This window comes from Falco naumanni, chromosome 6 (genome assembly GCF_017639655.2).
Source record: "Falco naumanni isolate bFalNau1 chromosome 6, bFalNau1.pat, whole genome shotgun sequence".
Lineage (NCBI taxonomy): Eukaryota > Metazoa > Chordata > Aves > Falconiformes > Falconidae > Falco > Falco naumanni.
Genome location: NC_054059.1, coordinates 82,264,446 through 82,279,635, shown reverse-complemented (window position 1 = coordinate 82,279,635; position 15,190 = coordinate 82,264,446). Strand labels below are relative to the sequence as shown.

General features: G+C 41.1%; 1 protein-coding gene across 3 annotated transcripts in view; it reads left to right on the top strand.

The window, feature by feature from the left end:
* PKHD1 (PKHD1 ciliary IPT domain containing fibrocystin/polyductin) overlaps positions 1-14,897 on the top strand; it is a 275,282-nt gene extending 260,385 nt beyond the window's left edge. For all 3 annotated transcript variants that reach the window (XM_040598035.1, XM_040598036.1, XM_040598034.1), the window contains 5 exons: positions 697-784; positions 4,377-4,484; positions 8,200-8,355; positions 9,552-9,686; positions 13,764-14,897. In XM_040598035.1, the coding sequence (XP_040453969.1) occupies positions 697-784; positions 4,377-4,484; positions 8,200-8,355; positions 9,552-9,686; positions 13,764-14,116 (840 nt within the window). In that variant the 3' untranslated portion in view covers positions 14,117-14,897. The remainder of the gene's footprint in view (positions 1-696; positions 785-4,376; positions 4,485-8,199; positions 8,356-9,551; positions 9,687-13,763) is intronic.
* Positions 14,898-15,190: the final 293 nt, after the last annotated feature.

The following is a 15,190-nucleotide window of genomic DNA, read 5'->3' as shown; positions in this document are numbered from 1 at the left end:
ATGCACAATACAACCACTCACCACCCACTGACTGGTGCTCAGCCGGTCCCCGAGCATGGGCCAGCAAGCCCCAGCCAGCTCCCCCCAGTTTATATACTGAGCATGACATTCTGCGGTGTGGAATATCCCTTTGGGGGGTTGGGATCAGCTGTCCTGGCTGTGTCCCCTCCCAGTTTCCCGTGCCCCTCCAGCCCTCTCACTGGCAGGACCTGATAAACTGAAAAGTCCTTGACTTATTAGAAACATTACCTGGTAACAACAAAAACCATCAGTGTGCTATCAACATTTTCCTCACACCAAATCCAAACCACAGCACTGCAGCAGCTACTCAGAAGAAAAATAACTCCATTCCAGCCAAAACCAGGACAGATGCCACAGAAACCACAGTGTCAAAACCAGTTGCCTCTCCGAGGTGATGTGAACGTGACCCTAGATACTTCATGTGAAGCAGCAAACCTTGCCAGACTTTACTGAAACAGACCTGAAGCTTCAAGAACTGGTTCCTCTGAGCTTAAGCTCATTTTAAAGTGTTGTGGTGAGCTTTGTGACATCTCTAACACACAAGTGACATGTAGAAGCAAACTACCCTCACACTGGTCATTAAAAAATTATTGCAGTTGTTAAAACCATCAAAACTTTCTTTCCTCTTGTTGAGGAGACAAGACCTTAATTCTTCTCTTTTGTTCTTCCTCCAAGGGTCAAAGAGTTGACAAACTGGGGCCTCCCTCCGAACCCTGGGTTGTATCAGCTCACCTCAAGGGATCCTCCAAGGCTGTGCTAAAAGGTTTGGATGTGTTTTCTTATAGGAAGGGTTATGGCAAAGCAGCTATGCAGAATGATGGTGATAAATTTAGGAGCTGTCCTTGTGAAATACTCAACTTGAAAACTTGTCTTTGTGCTGAAAAGGGGGTTGCAGTAGGAGTTTGGTGAACTGCCCAGTCATACGCTAAAGAAAGAGAAATTTATACCAAATATTTTCATGCTCTGGCAACTTAAAGGGGTATATCTAGTAGTTCATCTTTCAAAGACACATCTTAGATAAACAAAAAAAAAAGAATGAAGGATTAGAAATCCTAATACTTGATTTTCAGCTAATGTTAATTGGGGCAATTTCCTTAGAATCAATGACATCCTGTTTGTCCCAGCAAAGGATCTGGCCAAGTACAGAGAAAAACAACTGCCCAGTGTTTGCAATTAGCATACTTTAAAGTAAAATGCTTGTCACAAGGGATCAAAACGCTTCCCTTCTGGTCTTCATCTGCCAAAAGATCTGAACTCATGGTTAACTTTAAGGCTGTATTTCCCTTGAGGTTGTTGTGGCTATGAACATGCTTAGATATAGAACTTTGTTTAAGTACAGTGCTAAACTAAAATCCTGTAGACCGATCATATGCTTGTAAACTAGAAAGTGGAAATAATATTGATTATAAAGCATCTTAATTTTCATTGTTAACATCTCTAAATGTAAGCAAAAAACACACACATTGAAAAGTGAGTTTTCCTACTACTACAATAAAGTATTTTGTTGGCAGTAAAGCCATTTGTGTGTTAGCTTTGTCTTGGAAAGTTCATATTTGGAGAAGATAAGTGGTAATCATGCTGTAGATCAGAGCTTCTCACACTTTTAGTCTGTGTTTCTGTGAACTAGAAATTCTTCCTGCCTCATCATAGTCCCATATTTACACGTTAGAAAAATCCTTTGGCCTTTTCTGCTGTTTTTCCTGCCTTTTCAGAGTGGTACACCTCATAGGTTTAGGAACATGGGTCTAGATAAACCACAGATTATTGGATCAGCTACTGGTTAACAGTGGGAGAAAGGAAGGGAGGAAGGGAGAAAGGAAGGAGGGAGTTAAGGAAGAGAAAAGAATGAGAAGACAAAAGGAAAAGAAAGAGAAGAAAGAAAGATAAAAAGAATGAAAGAAAGAGAGGGAGGAGAAAAAGAGGAGAAAAAAAAGTCATTGAAGAGAAATGCACTTCACATTCTTTAAAAGATACATGCATCAAATTAATAGTCAATAAACTCCAGCACAGAAAGAACTGCATAGTACAGATGTTCTGCATGTAATAGTTTGCTGCAGTTTTTCCTTTGACAAACGTCCTTATTGCACTCGTCTTTTGAAGCATATGAAAGCAGCATTTAATCGAAATGGGTCCCGTCTAGCACACTGAGGCTGCTTCATCTGACAGCAGCCAAACTGCCTCATGGAAAGTAGTTTAGCTCCAAATTAGCTTGCTTCTACGTTAAATACCAGCTTGCCTGAGAGTTCTTTGTGAAGACTCCCATATATATCTGTAATATTCTGAGCTTTGAAGCATATGTGCCAGAAAGCTGAGATAGTCTCTGTTGAGAAGTACAGTACAGTACTCCAGGCTTCATCATAGACTGGAAATGGCAATTATAGAGTATTCGAACACAGCTGACAGGACCGTCTATAAAAGCAGCGTTACAGTGAGTGTCAGAGCCAAGAAAAGTCTTGGTAGTCTGGGCAGATACTGTCATAAGAAGGATCATATGCATAGTAGATAAATAGATGAGCCAGGATCAGGCTGGAGCAATTAGAGAAATGTAGATTCCCACATCTCCACCAGGTCTCTTCACAGTGTAAATTACTGCTTATTTATACCTCACAGCTGGTCCTGGAGACTCACAATTAAATTGGGGCTTTGGTGTGCTAGAGGCTGTACAAAAATAGAAAAACATCTATGTGGTCAAAACTAACTGGGATATTAGTAAGTTAAACAGTACCAGATCATGGAGAGGGGAAACCAAAATTTCTGTTGCTAAATCATTAAAATGTGGCATACTTTTGCCCACAACCTTGTCTCAGGCAATTTCTGGCCATAGTTTAGAAGTCAACGCAGCAAGGAAGTAATCTCAGTAGGCAGTTTGCATTGCAGCATCTCTGTTTGGAGTCTGTAAGAGTTGAAGAGCCAGGACATGCTGGTTCTTCAGTACCAAAGAATAGATCCTGGCACTGTTTAGTTTGTATCACATAGGTGTAAGCATGAAAAATGGGATAAAACCAAAGAGAAAGTGTCCTGCAGTCTTGCCTACCATCAAAAGCATTGTCCCCACCTGCTGAACGCTCCCATGCATCTGTGATCGCAAAATGTCTCATGAAGATGTTTGCTACCTCACCACTTTGTTCAATATCCTGGGCATGAGAGTGGCAGAGCAGAAATGTCCTCCTCATATTCAGGCTTTATGTACCTTCACCTGTGATGCTTAACTGCAATAAAATGTCAAACCACCTGCTTCATAAAGCAAATAGTTATTATGTGTTGTCTCTGAGCAGGCAAAATCTGTGTTTGTGATCATTGGAGCAAGTCCAGCATCCTAAGGAAGTTCTGACTTCTCACCCCCACCTGAACCAACATTTTGAAATTTGTCAGTCTTTAAGATTTTACCCCTCTCACCCCAAGAGTCTGAATGAAGCCCAGACCTGGTCAGCATTGCTGAAAGGCCAGGACTTGGCTGGGTGCTCAAAGATACACACAATAAAATGGAGATCTAGTTGCAAAGTAAATCAGAACTTTTAAAAAGAGCCTACAAAAATAACAGCCACGGCAAGTATAAATGTTGGGTTGGAATGCATTCCCTGATAGCTTTGAACAAGAAGTAAAGTGATGGAGAAACGAGGTCTCCTGGGCTTCATTTTAATACCCCCCCTGGAACTTTCCTCTGCCAGGTTTCTTGCTGAAAGTGTCCCTGTACGATCACAGTCGTCACAGACATTTTTCATGGCCAGATCCCTTTCAAAGCATCTGACAGGGCTGGAGAAAAGTTCAAAGTGATTTAACAGTAGGACAGGAGGGATATGCCCAAATGATGAGGTGAAATACCTACAAATCAGAAAAAAAGTTAAAACAGTCAGCTCTTTTCCCTTTGCTACAGGGGCTGGCTCCTTGAGACCATCCCTTTAGGACAGAAAATAGTCACTCGCTAATACTCTCCTAACCTTGGTGACACGCTTAGTCACACAAGACATGGGTTAAATCAAAAAGATGAGTGCCTGGAACTTTCTAGTGCACCTGTGTAACACCTCTTACCTTTGCTTGATCCCTTTAACATCTGTATTCATGTTGTACTCCTACAACATGGATACGTACAGTAAATGCCATTTCACAATTAACTCAAAGAACCGAAATTCAAAAGCTAAAGTCCTCCAATCTATCAGGATATTGGTGCTGAAGTACCTCTGGAGACCTTACCCCATATGAAATTTCTGGGGTTAGACAAAACGTTTACAATTAGGAAGGGCACTGAATTTAGTCTTTCCAAAGTCCCCTTAAAGCTACAAGGGCTCTCTGAGGGGCTGAGGTGGTACTTGTCTGGGGAGTCTTAATTGCAATGTAATTTTTATATTACTCTACAGGGCTTACCCAAGTGCAGGTCATAGATGGATGTGCAAGCTTTTCCAGTCTGGCTGTCTCCAGCTCAGGTACAAACTGGAAACTTGTGTTCACTGTCACATCACCTCCAGGTAAGCTCTGTTTTCTGCATGGTTTTTTGATTTGGTAACTGAACTCAAAACCCTGCTACAGGTGGTCTGAATTTATAAAAAGGGAGCTAAGCTTTGTTTGAATGAGTGGAGCAATGCCAAACCTCTAAACAGCCTGACTCCTGTTACACATCCGAGCTGGCATTACCCAGGCAGCAAGAGAGCTGGGTGATTCCTGTGCTATTCATGCAAGATCCCCAAAATCAAGATGAGTCAGTATAGAGAAGCATTGCCAGAGAAAGGTGCCTCTATCTCCCCGGATTCCTTAGCTATATATCCCATGTAGGAAACAGGTACTAAAGGTCAGATAAGCTGCCAAGAGCAAACTTTTTCCTTTAAACTGAGTCTTCTTATTCCCTCTTTTTTTCCTGTTTGCATTCAGACAATTTCCATCTGTGCTCCCAGCTATTTTCATAGTGCCTTTCACCGACCGTTTGTCTGCACCTGGTCATCTTTATGGGTGCAACAGGTTATGCAGCTTGTACAAGGCCCCTGAGCAACCCAGTAATGTTGACAAGGCAGGTGTGCCTACATCTCCTTAGAAATACCAACTGAGGGGCATTTGGCACCTTGGGGATAAGTCACGGAGTGAACTCTGGCTTGTAAAAGCCTCAGGGCAGCTGCACAAGAGCAGCACCTGTCCAGCTGTTTGGGAGCCTGAATGTGTCTACAAATGGGGCTTTGAATGTATATAGGGGTCAAAGTGGTGGTTTCTTGTCTCAGAATGACTGTTGAGGCAAGTAAACGGAGAAGCAGAAACATGCTGTCTGGTGTGTAGTCCAAAGACATATTAAGATATAGGTGTTCTAAGACTAAACGTAAAGTCTCTATTCTGGTAGTGCATACACATACATATCTATCTATCTATATATCTAGATAGATGCAGATATAAATATCTCATATATATAAAACGAGACCCATCAGGTGGAATGAAGCCGAGGAAGGACAGATAGAAATCTTTCCAGGAAAGGTAAGGCAATGTGTATGCCACTGCATGAAACCCTGATGAGTACTGCTTTGAAGTGCTGAACATAACTTCGTTTACGCATGTTCGGAGATGATCTCAAAATAGGATAGGTACAGACTGAGCATTTTTAATTAGATAACTCCAAGAAAGCATGGCTTTTTTCAGCCAGAAAAAAAAAAAAAACAACAGAGAGGGAAATACATCAGACTGGTGAAGTGGCCAGTTGGAAGTAGCTAATGAAAAAAATTTGAGCTATAAAATTGGAAGAAGGTTACTAACATTTAGACTGTATTTTTCTGAACAGCTTATCTTAAAAGGTAGGAATAGTGAGAGCAGATCAAACTGCTTTTGAATGGACGTCAATACACTTGTGGGTGGTATTGTACAACGTGGTAGACACAATGGAATGGGATGGGATTTATAGCCCAAAAAATCCCTTCCTATCCTGGGAATAAATGATGATCCAGGTGGGTTTTTTTAATGAGAAATCTTTGTTCCTCCTAGTCACAAGTGGACTAATCAACATCAAGTGTCACTCGTGGCTTTGCAAACCGAGAACTGGGGTGCAGGAGGTGCTTGGAGGTGGGTTTTAAAGGAGGCACACATTCCTGTTTTAAGGGGCACATATGCTCATTTTGAGGGTGCATGCTGCCAGACACCCACAGCTCCCATTGCCTTCACTTCGGTGACAGCAGATGGGAATCGAGCACCTCAGAGGATCCGACTCTTTAGTAGGAAGTGCAGCTTAATGAAATGTGTTTAGAAAGCTGTTTCAGGGAGGTCATAAAAATCTTTCCTCTGAACAAAGATCAAAAGGAGATCCCTTTTCTGAAAGATTTAGCCCATCAGAGAGTTGCAAAGAGATATTTACAGCTTGCAATGCGGATGGCTGATGCCTCCATGTAGGTATCACCTCTGTAAATCAGAGTACTGTACACTTCTAATACACATAGCAAAAGTACACTCCAAAGAAGCAATTCCCTTTGCTTGTTTGTTATTGGGAACTGTGCTGGAGACAGTATAAAGGCTTTTATACTGCCAGGTTCTTATTGAAGATACTTGCTTATTTTTGAGGTAAACAAACAAAAATTAAACAATCAAATAGTAGATGTTTGGGATACGCTTTCATCACTAGGTTTCTATGTGTACCCTGGCACAGTTTGCTGTTTGGAGACAGCTCAGAAGATGCAGCTGACACTGAATGCAATAATCCCAAATGTTTCAGTGTTAGCTCCTGGGGAGAGCAGACTATTCATAACAACATTGCATAGTCTTGCTCCTTGTTTTACAGTAATATTCATTTAACTGATATAGATCCCAATGGGCCTGGTATATCCACTTTCCATTTAAACCAATAGCAGTCTACTCCAAACTACTAGAGTAGTGCAAAGCACCTTTAAGCACCTGTGTAGAGTCCTTGATATCTGTGAGATTACTTCTCAACTGAAATTCATATGTGTTTGTACTTGCAGGCAAATTTTTCCCAACTGGAACATGCTTCCCACATTGTTCTGATGAAGCTCTGATTTGTTCAAGTGGACAACGTTGACACAAATCTAATTAGTTTCAGATAGAAGTACTTACAGCTACTCACCCTAGTCTCTAAGCCTCCATCTGACAGTGTTTCTGAATTTTTTTTAATGACTTGAAGGAAAAAGGGTTTCTACATTTTTACTAAAAGTGCAACTCAAACACGTAAAAGAAATATCCATCTGTCAAAAGGATTAGGATTGTGGGGTTGGGAATCATAAGGAGTCAGGTAGTAGTAAGACAGGTAATGAGTTGATGTGCTAATCCACATCCTTCAAATTGGTCTATGGAGTGTCAGGGCCAGTTTTGTAAACTCCTGTTCTTCCCAGGCACATTTCCATTCAACATGCTTTTTGGAAGTGAGTCAGGGAACCAAAAGCTCTCCATATTTATGATTTTTTAAAATGGCAGTATTAAGCATCTTCCAGTCCTTGAAGGTGCTGAGATGCTGAGATCAAATGAACTCCTGACCGCAGAAACTAGGAGTAGTGGCTGGCTTGATTCTGACTTCATTTACAGAAAACTTTGGGTTCTTTGGGTGAAAAGCATTGTGTACATCAAGACACTAAACACTTGCCATGTTAACAGCAAGGACACTGACATTTTTTATTTATAATGCTCATTCTGCACAGTGGAAATAGTAGCAAGTTTGCCAGGAGTTTTCTGCATCATGGACTTAAGCTTAACGTTAGTGAATGTTTCTAGGTTCCCCATAACTTATACTGGTATGAATCGGGTATAGCCTGTAAAAACTGCATGACTTAGCACCTTTCTTGTTGCAAACAGTTTCTCTGCCTTGCTAGGCAGAATGAGCATGTTTTCTGTCTGGGCCTGATCTGTTTGTCCTCAGAAACAGATGTTTTGTGAATGTATTTTTGGGGTTTGGTAGTCAGCTAAACAAATACATGGAAGAAATGTTAAGAATTGTTAAACACAAAGAGACTGCATCTGCTTCAGGAAGCACTGAAAGCTTGAAACATACGTTGGAGGAGTATTGTTACGTATTTGGTTTGTCCTGGTACTCAGTTCTAAATAAATATTGTTCGCTAACGTTGGATCTGGAGACAGACAGACTTACGGGTTGTTCCTGCATATATTTTTAACAGCAGCATCAATGTTGAAAGGCTACAACATGGTGTTTTAGCTGTGAAACCAGTGTTCTTGCTTTCATAATAAACTCTGACTGCTTTGAATTCTCAGGGGCTAAGTTTACTGTGCTGTCTCAGCCTTTTACCATCTTTCCTGTCCCCATGGGAGCAAAGGCCAGCATGATCCTTGTTGTCATACTGAGTTCAGCAGCATCTGCATTCATCCTCGCTCTTGCACTCTGCTGGTTCAAGAAGAGCAAAAGCAACAGTAAGTTGGAAATACCCACTAAAATATACACTTACAGACTCTCGATTGTATTTAACAAATCTTCTGAGTGGCCACAACCGGATTCAGATGATGGCACTCAAAGACAGCCCTGAGAAGTTCAGTCATTAGCAGTATGGTTTGTAGTTCACATTTACACAGGTTCGTGCCTATCTGTTGCCTGAGTCCTGGATGGAAAAAGTACTAACTGTATGTGAAACATGATGAAAATCCGATTTCTATAGTGCAGGCAAGGAACTGAGAAATGAAGGAAATATTCACTATGATTTCAATGATCCATCCAAGCACTGCATTGTCCTGATGAAGGATGACAAAGCAAAATATCTTGCTGTGGTAAGGTTATGCAAAGCCTTGGAGCTGACCAGGGACCAGACACAGCTGCAGTGTGGATGTCAGAGAGGCAGCAGCACGGCCATGCTCACATCACACCATCAGCATCACAGGAGTCAAAGCAATAGTGGGAGGGCTTCAGCTTCTCTGGAGCTCTCCCCCAAGCAAATCCACACCTCTACTAATTTACATTAAGGTTGTCTCCTTTTTAGCATTGATCTTAAAACAAATACAGCAACCACAAGGAGGCTTTCTCACTGCAGAAGGCATAAAGTTATTTGTGTAAGAGAAGAACTGAAGATAAAAAGATGTAACTGTGACTGTAACTGTTGGTGGTTTGATTGCCAAACAGCCTCCTCAAAGTGCTGGATATGTTGAAAGTTACTAATAACTTGGCCTTTCAGATATGCTAACTGAAGCTGGGACCTAGCCAAATGTACAGGTAACCAGTAGCGGAGGAGTAAATGCACATCCCAGCTAGTAAGACATCTCCACTTGTTTCAAGACCTTTTTACTAGTTTTTCAAAAGTTTTGCTTGCAAGTAAGTTTGCAAATCCAGGCTAAAGGGTCTTTCTTCTAAACTGCACCATGAGCACTAACTGCAATAAAGTCTGAATTTCTAGTATTACTGAACATGGTAATAACATAAGGAAGGGTTCTTCTACCCAAGACAACAGGTGGGAATCCTAACAGCAAAATGTGAGATGGTATGAACATTCCACTTTGGGACAGAAAGAACACTTCTAGGTTACCTGTTAATTCCCCAGCAATATATTGTTGCTTGAATTAATAATTGCTGCTGAGCTGAGGATGGACTGAGAGTGATGTGACTGTATGTTTCGTTACAGCAACGAGGATGGAACAGGCTGATGTACAGCAGGCCAGTACCAAGGGACCCCGTAAACAAGTGCAGCCTCATGCAGCTCACATCCAGCCTTGCTACAATCAAGGAGAAAATAGAAGTGGTGTGCCTATAGCAGGAGGTGAGAGTGTAGTTCCACAATAATTCAAATTTTTAAACAGTTGAGTACTGAGAGTCATTTTAGGTCTGTTAAACTATAGGTTTGTATAGGATCAGTGACATAGTTCTTCTCAGAAGGTCTATCACTTTATTACCTCCTTGTCCTCCTTGGTATTTTTCTATATGTCATTTTATCTCCTTTTATACATGCAGTGTAAAAACTTGGCTGCACTGAAGGGAGCAGCATAATCCCCCTTGCCCTCAGTGAGTCCATGACTTCACCTAGTGTTTTTGGAGCAGGACAGCGACCAGCATTCCCAAAGCTCTGGAGGGATTTGCAGTCTGTGGAGGACTGCAGTGAGGTATGCTGGAGGTAGAAAAAAACCAAGCAGGGCTCATTTACATGGTCTGTGTTACCTTGAACCACTCGCTGGACCTTCATGCCATGCTTTCTGAGCAGTGAGCCCAAGCCAGCACCCCACAGCAGCTCCATTCCCACCCACCCTACTCAGTGACCCCCTTTACTCTCCAGGGACCTGCCACAAACACCCGTTTTCCCGCACACCTCCTCGAGACTTGTCTTTTCATCATCTGCTGATCAAACACGACGTCTTCTGAGGTCATGGAAACGCAGACAGCCTCAGGGGCCTGTGGCTGGCAGCACAAAGCACCGGCTCCACTCTCTGCAAGTGTGAAATGTTCTTACAGGACTGGGTGGTGTGGTTGTTTTTTGTTGGTTTTTTTTTTTTTGTCTCACCTGCCAACAGCACAGATCTAAGGGCATTCGAATAACCCCGCTGAACCACCCGTTTATTCTGTTTTGGGAATTTCTTCTTCCTCCTCCTTCCCAAAGCCTGTGGATTACATAAGAGGCAGGAAGAGAGGAGCTGAAGTTTTATCTCCTTTTAATTAGCATCCATCACAAAAGCAGAGGGAGAGGGAGAAGGAGAGAGGAAATTCTGCAGTTTATGTGTTTTGATATTTGCTGTACTCCTCCAAAACACAGCGTTCAGCTGTGTGCCTTAGGATACATATCTGCTATAAATTCATTTTTTATCTAATTTGTCTGAGATCTAAGCTTCCTGTGGAGGTCTGAGATCAAAGGATCTGATTCTGTCTGATGTCGGCTCTGACACATAATGCGTGCTGACTTAGTTCTGTCTATAAACTCGCAGTGGGAGGCTGCCATTCTCCCTTGGCACCTTTACATAGTGAACTTTCATTTTGGCTGGGGAGGCTGACAGGTATAGCGTTGATTGGAGCCGTCGTGTAAATAATTCATGGAAAGATTTTTTTTTTGTCAGAAAAAGGCAATCCAGCCACTTAAAGTCTTTTAGGAATAGTTGCAAGAAAAAAAAAAAAAAAAAAGATTCCCCGATATGTTCAAATCTAAACAAGGGTAACAATATCTTAAGTGAATTTAATACATATGACTTGGAAATGTTTAATGTTTGATTTCCCCTTATTTAAAGTACTGTTGGCTTTGGAGAGAGAGAGAGAGGAAATCAAAGCTGCAGCCCTTTTTGTTTAGTTTTTGCTTTGTAGCTGTTGCCCCCATAAGAAATCCCACCTTTCTAATGCAATTAAGTGTTTGGAGACTTTATTATTAATCACTACAGTAAGTCTTGCAAGGCAGAGTTTTTCTGTTTGGTAGGTGCTTATACAGTGCGGAGTCCAACGAAGGTCAGGGCCCTGGTTGTTGTCCCAGAACAAGTAGCTGAGGATGGAGATGAAGAAGAAAGCTGTATGCGTAGATGTGCAGTACTGCAGGGGAGAAGGGATCAAGATATTGCCTTGTCTGACCTTGGTGTAACAAAAAATCTCCTCAGATTCACATAATTATCTCTCTCTTGAATTAAATAACTTTTGATTGACTAACACATGGCTAACAGAACGGCACCTGGAGGTGAACATAGTGTTTCTTTTTTCTTTTTGCAATTTATTTGGCTGGTTCATCACCTTCACCATTGAAAAGCTGTATCCTCTAACAGATCACATTTCCTAACTTCAGCTTCCAGTCCTTTCAGGTAGTGTACCTGATTGATCCTTATCCTGAACTCCTTGGCCACCATTGCCCAGAAACTGCTGTTGCATTCCTGAAGAGGCTGTCCATTCTGCAAATAGGGTGTGCGTCCCTTGCTCCTAGATTGCTCCGGTCGGCTTCTCCTTCCTTTCTAAAAGTTTGTCATTTTCTCCACCTTTTACAAAATTTCATTGGAATAAATTTTAGTTTTAATTCCAAATCACTGGTGGAAACACTGAACATCTTCTGTTTTAGTGGTTGTGTCCAGTACTGCCAGGCACCCCCACCTCTGAGAATTGTCTCCCATATATTATCACGGCTTGAGCTCTGTCTGTTAGCTGGTACTTAATCCAGTTAATCGTCTGCTTTAATGATACTGAATAGTTTGTATTTAATTTTAAAAAATCAGGATATTTTAGATTACTATGTCATATAAATCTCAAGGCAGTATTTTATCCTTGAAACGGCTTATATCTAGAAAATATTTAGCTTCCTCCATTCATTCAAACTCATTTGAAAAGGCCTATTTTCACAGTTGAAAATGGCACCTTTGAAGATGAAGAGGGCATCAATACATATCAGGAACTAAATGAAGCTTTGGTATAGGGGATCGTGACCTGATCATCTTGTTTATGTCTATAAAGCAGAAAACTGAACCCAGCGATGTATGTAATTTGTACTTTAAAACAGCCAGCTATCTAATGTTAAAGGAATCTCAAGAAGGAAAACTGTTGCACACAGAAACATGTGTGGCTACTGAAATTTTTCTGACAACTTTCCAGTGAACTTCCAAAAGGTACAATCCTGAAATTGAAAGCTAGAGGTTGTACAAGTTGAATAAAAGCCAGCACTCTTCAACAGGAAAAGTGAGTACAAGCATAAAGTCATTGACATGCCTGTCAGAGTTCAAGGAGTCCCAGGAGCATCTGGATGATGCTTTTAGAGATATGATTTAGTTTTAGGTATTCTTGAGAGGAGCAGGGAGCTGGACTCAATGATCTTTATGGGTCCTTTCCAACCTGAGACATTCTATGATTCTATGTTTCTATGAAAATGATTCCAGCAAATAGAGTTCCAATTAATACATTACAGAAAAGTGAGAAGAGAATGAATCTGGCCAGAAGGTCTGATGAACCACAGGGCTAAATGTCACAGGCTGCTAAGGGTTAAAGTTCAAGGACAAACCTGAAAAATCAGGAGTGGTAACATTTTCTTGGTTCATTTGTGGTAAGGACCTATAATATATGCTGATGAAGGGACTACAGAAGCTGATGGTGTCCACTAACACATGAGTATAAAGGTTTGGGTCTGGACTGGTTTCATTTTATTTTCAAGGGGGAAGGGAGAGGTTTGCAAGAATTTTACAAATGTTTTTCAGCATCCGGATGAAGCAGGCTGCCAACCTTGCACTGAGGTGATAACACACCCTGTCAACTCAGAAGTCATCTGCTGTAACACTACAAGCAATTCTGCTTCTGTGGTTGATAAATGCTTGTTTTATTAAGATGTAAACATTTTTAATTTCCACATGAAAAATATATAGTATATATTTTGGTTTTTCTGCATTTTTTCAATATAATTTTTTGATCAGCATTGCAGGTTACTGGCTCTGCCTTGAGTAGGATTCAAATGTTGGAAATCAAAAGTTCTACCTGACCTTATAGCCTGATTCATAGAGAGTTGATATATTTTATAGATATGTAGTATTAAATTTATTAACAGTCTTAGCAATACACAGCTTATTAACCAGTTGAATTCTATATACTTTTATTATTGAGCATTCCCTGAAATACTTGTTAACCATTGGAAGATGTTCTAGAAGCTGTTAGTGTATCAATAAGAACAAACCAGCTGTTTTGGTTGTTTTATATTTATTTCTGGGAACAGCTCACGGTTGTTCAGTTTTAACAACTTGTTTCTGTCAACTAAAACTTGTTGCCATTTGTAATTATTTCTCCAACAATAATTGCTTTTTCATTAATGTCTTTAACATGCAGTAAAGGCATCAAAGGGTAAGGAACACAATGGTGGGGTCTGACAATTATTGTAAAGCACAAATAAGTCTTGCTTTCACAGATATGGAAGGAACTGGAGCAGTAGGATGTGCCCCAGGACAACTGGAGGAGCTGAACCTGCAGCCCTGTGAAGCCAAGCCAGTGAGAAAGATGAGCACTGTGCAGCGTAAGACAGGTGACAGAGACACCCTTGCTTCAGCTAGGAAAAGTGATAGTCACCAACAGCTATATGGAGGAACATCTCCTGGTGACTCTCTGCAACTTCAGCAGCCAACTGTCCCGGGATGCTCCAGCCAGAAGGATGCTCCTCAGCCTTCAGCTGGTTACAAGAAGGAAAGAGAAATGTCTGAAAGGATGCCCAACCATCAGAATGATGTCGGAGAGCATGTTGCTGTGGTAGCAGCAGAGGTGTAAGAGAAGTGATGTGAGATGGTGGACCACTGACAAAGCAGACTTTGCCTCATAGTCAATGGGAAGCTGAGTCTTTTGTCTCTGTGGTCAGAGAAAAACAGACACATATTGGCACAGGGAGCCAGACGGCCACACGTACAAATGAACCCCTTGGATCTGCAGCCAGCTGGTAGACTCTGGCCATGTCAGTGTTGACCTTTCTTAGCTTCTAAAACAGGATGGATGCATTAAAACTGCCTGTTGAGAACAGTCCTTCTGACACCTCTAAAACTCTCTCCAAGTGTTGTTTGGGGGAGTGTTAGATGGCTAACCAGGTCAGCTTTGAGATTACATCCAAAAGCATTCAGGGGTTAGCCTACCAATTAACAGTCCAGATGATTGGACTTCTGACACTTTAATATACCAGCACTGATGTAGTTCTTAGTGTCTAGAACAATGCTGATCGGTATGTATGCATATATATAAATATATATATGCAAATATATAGGAGTTTTCCCATTTCTTCCAATCATGCTTTTAGTTTTGTGTGCATAAATCTCTTCCTTTTTCTGAGGAAAAAACAAACATGTATTCAACTTTCGTCTCATTGTGACTTGAATAAGTGCTTCTATTCCTCCCTTGTGAAATCTGTGTTGGTTTTTGTTGATTTTTTAAAATTTCTTTTAAATCATTTTGCTGAGTTAAATCTTCACCATGGCATTGTTTTCAAACAGCCTTAAATCACTGGCTTGTTATGAACATTACTCTTTATGAATGATAATAATAACGTTGATGTTCTTTGGTTGCTCAGAGAATTCCTGTGTTTTGCTTTACTGAGCTGGAAGATGAGGAACTTTATTGTGCCCTCTCTGTACCATAAAATTCTTGGTTGCAAGGTGTCCTGGTGGCACAAGATAAAATTTATATTCCTCTGCAGGAAAAATACTTCATCAGGAAGATGAGGTTTCTGACCAGATCAGCAGGGGAAGAGAAGGTAAGAAACCTTGATCTGAAAAAAAAACCATCCAAACAACCACAAACCAGTTCACTTCAAGCTGAAGGAGATAAGGTGCAGATTCTTGTCAGTGAGCTACGCGG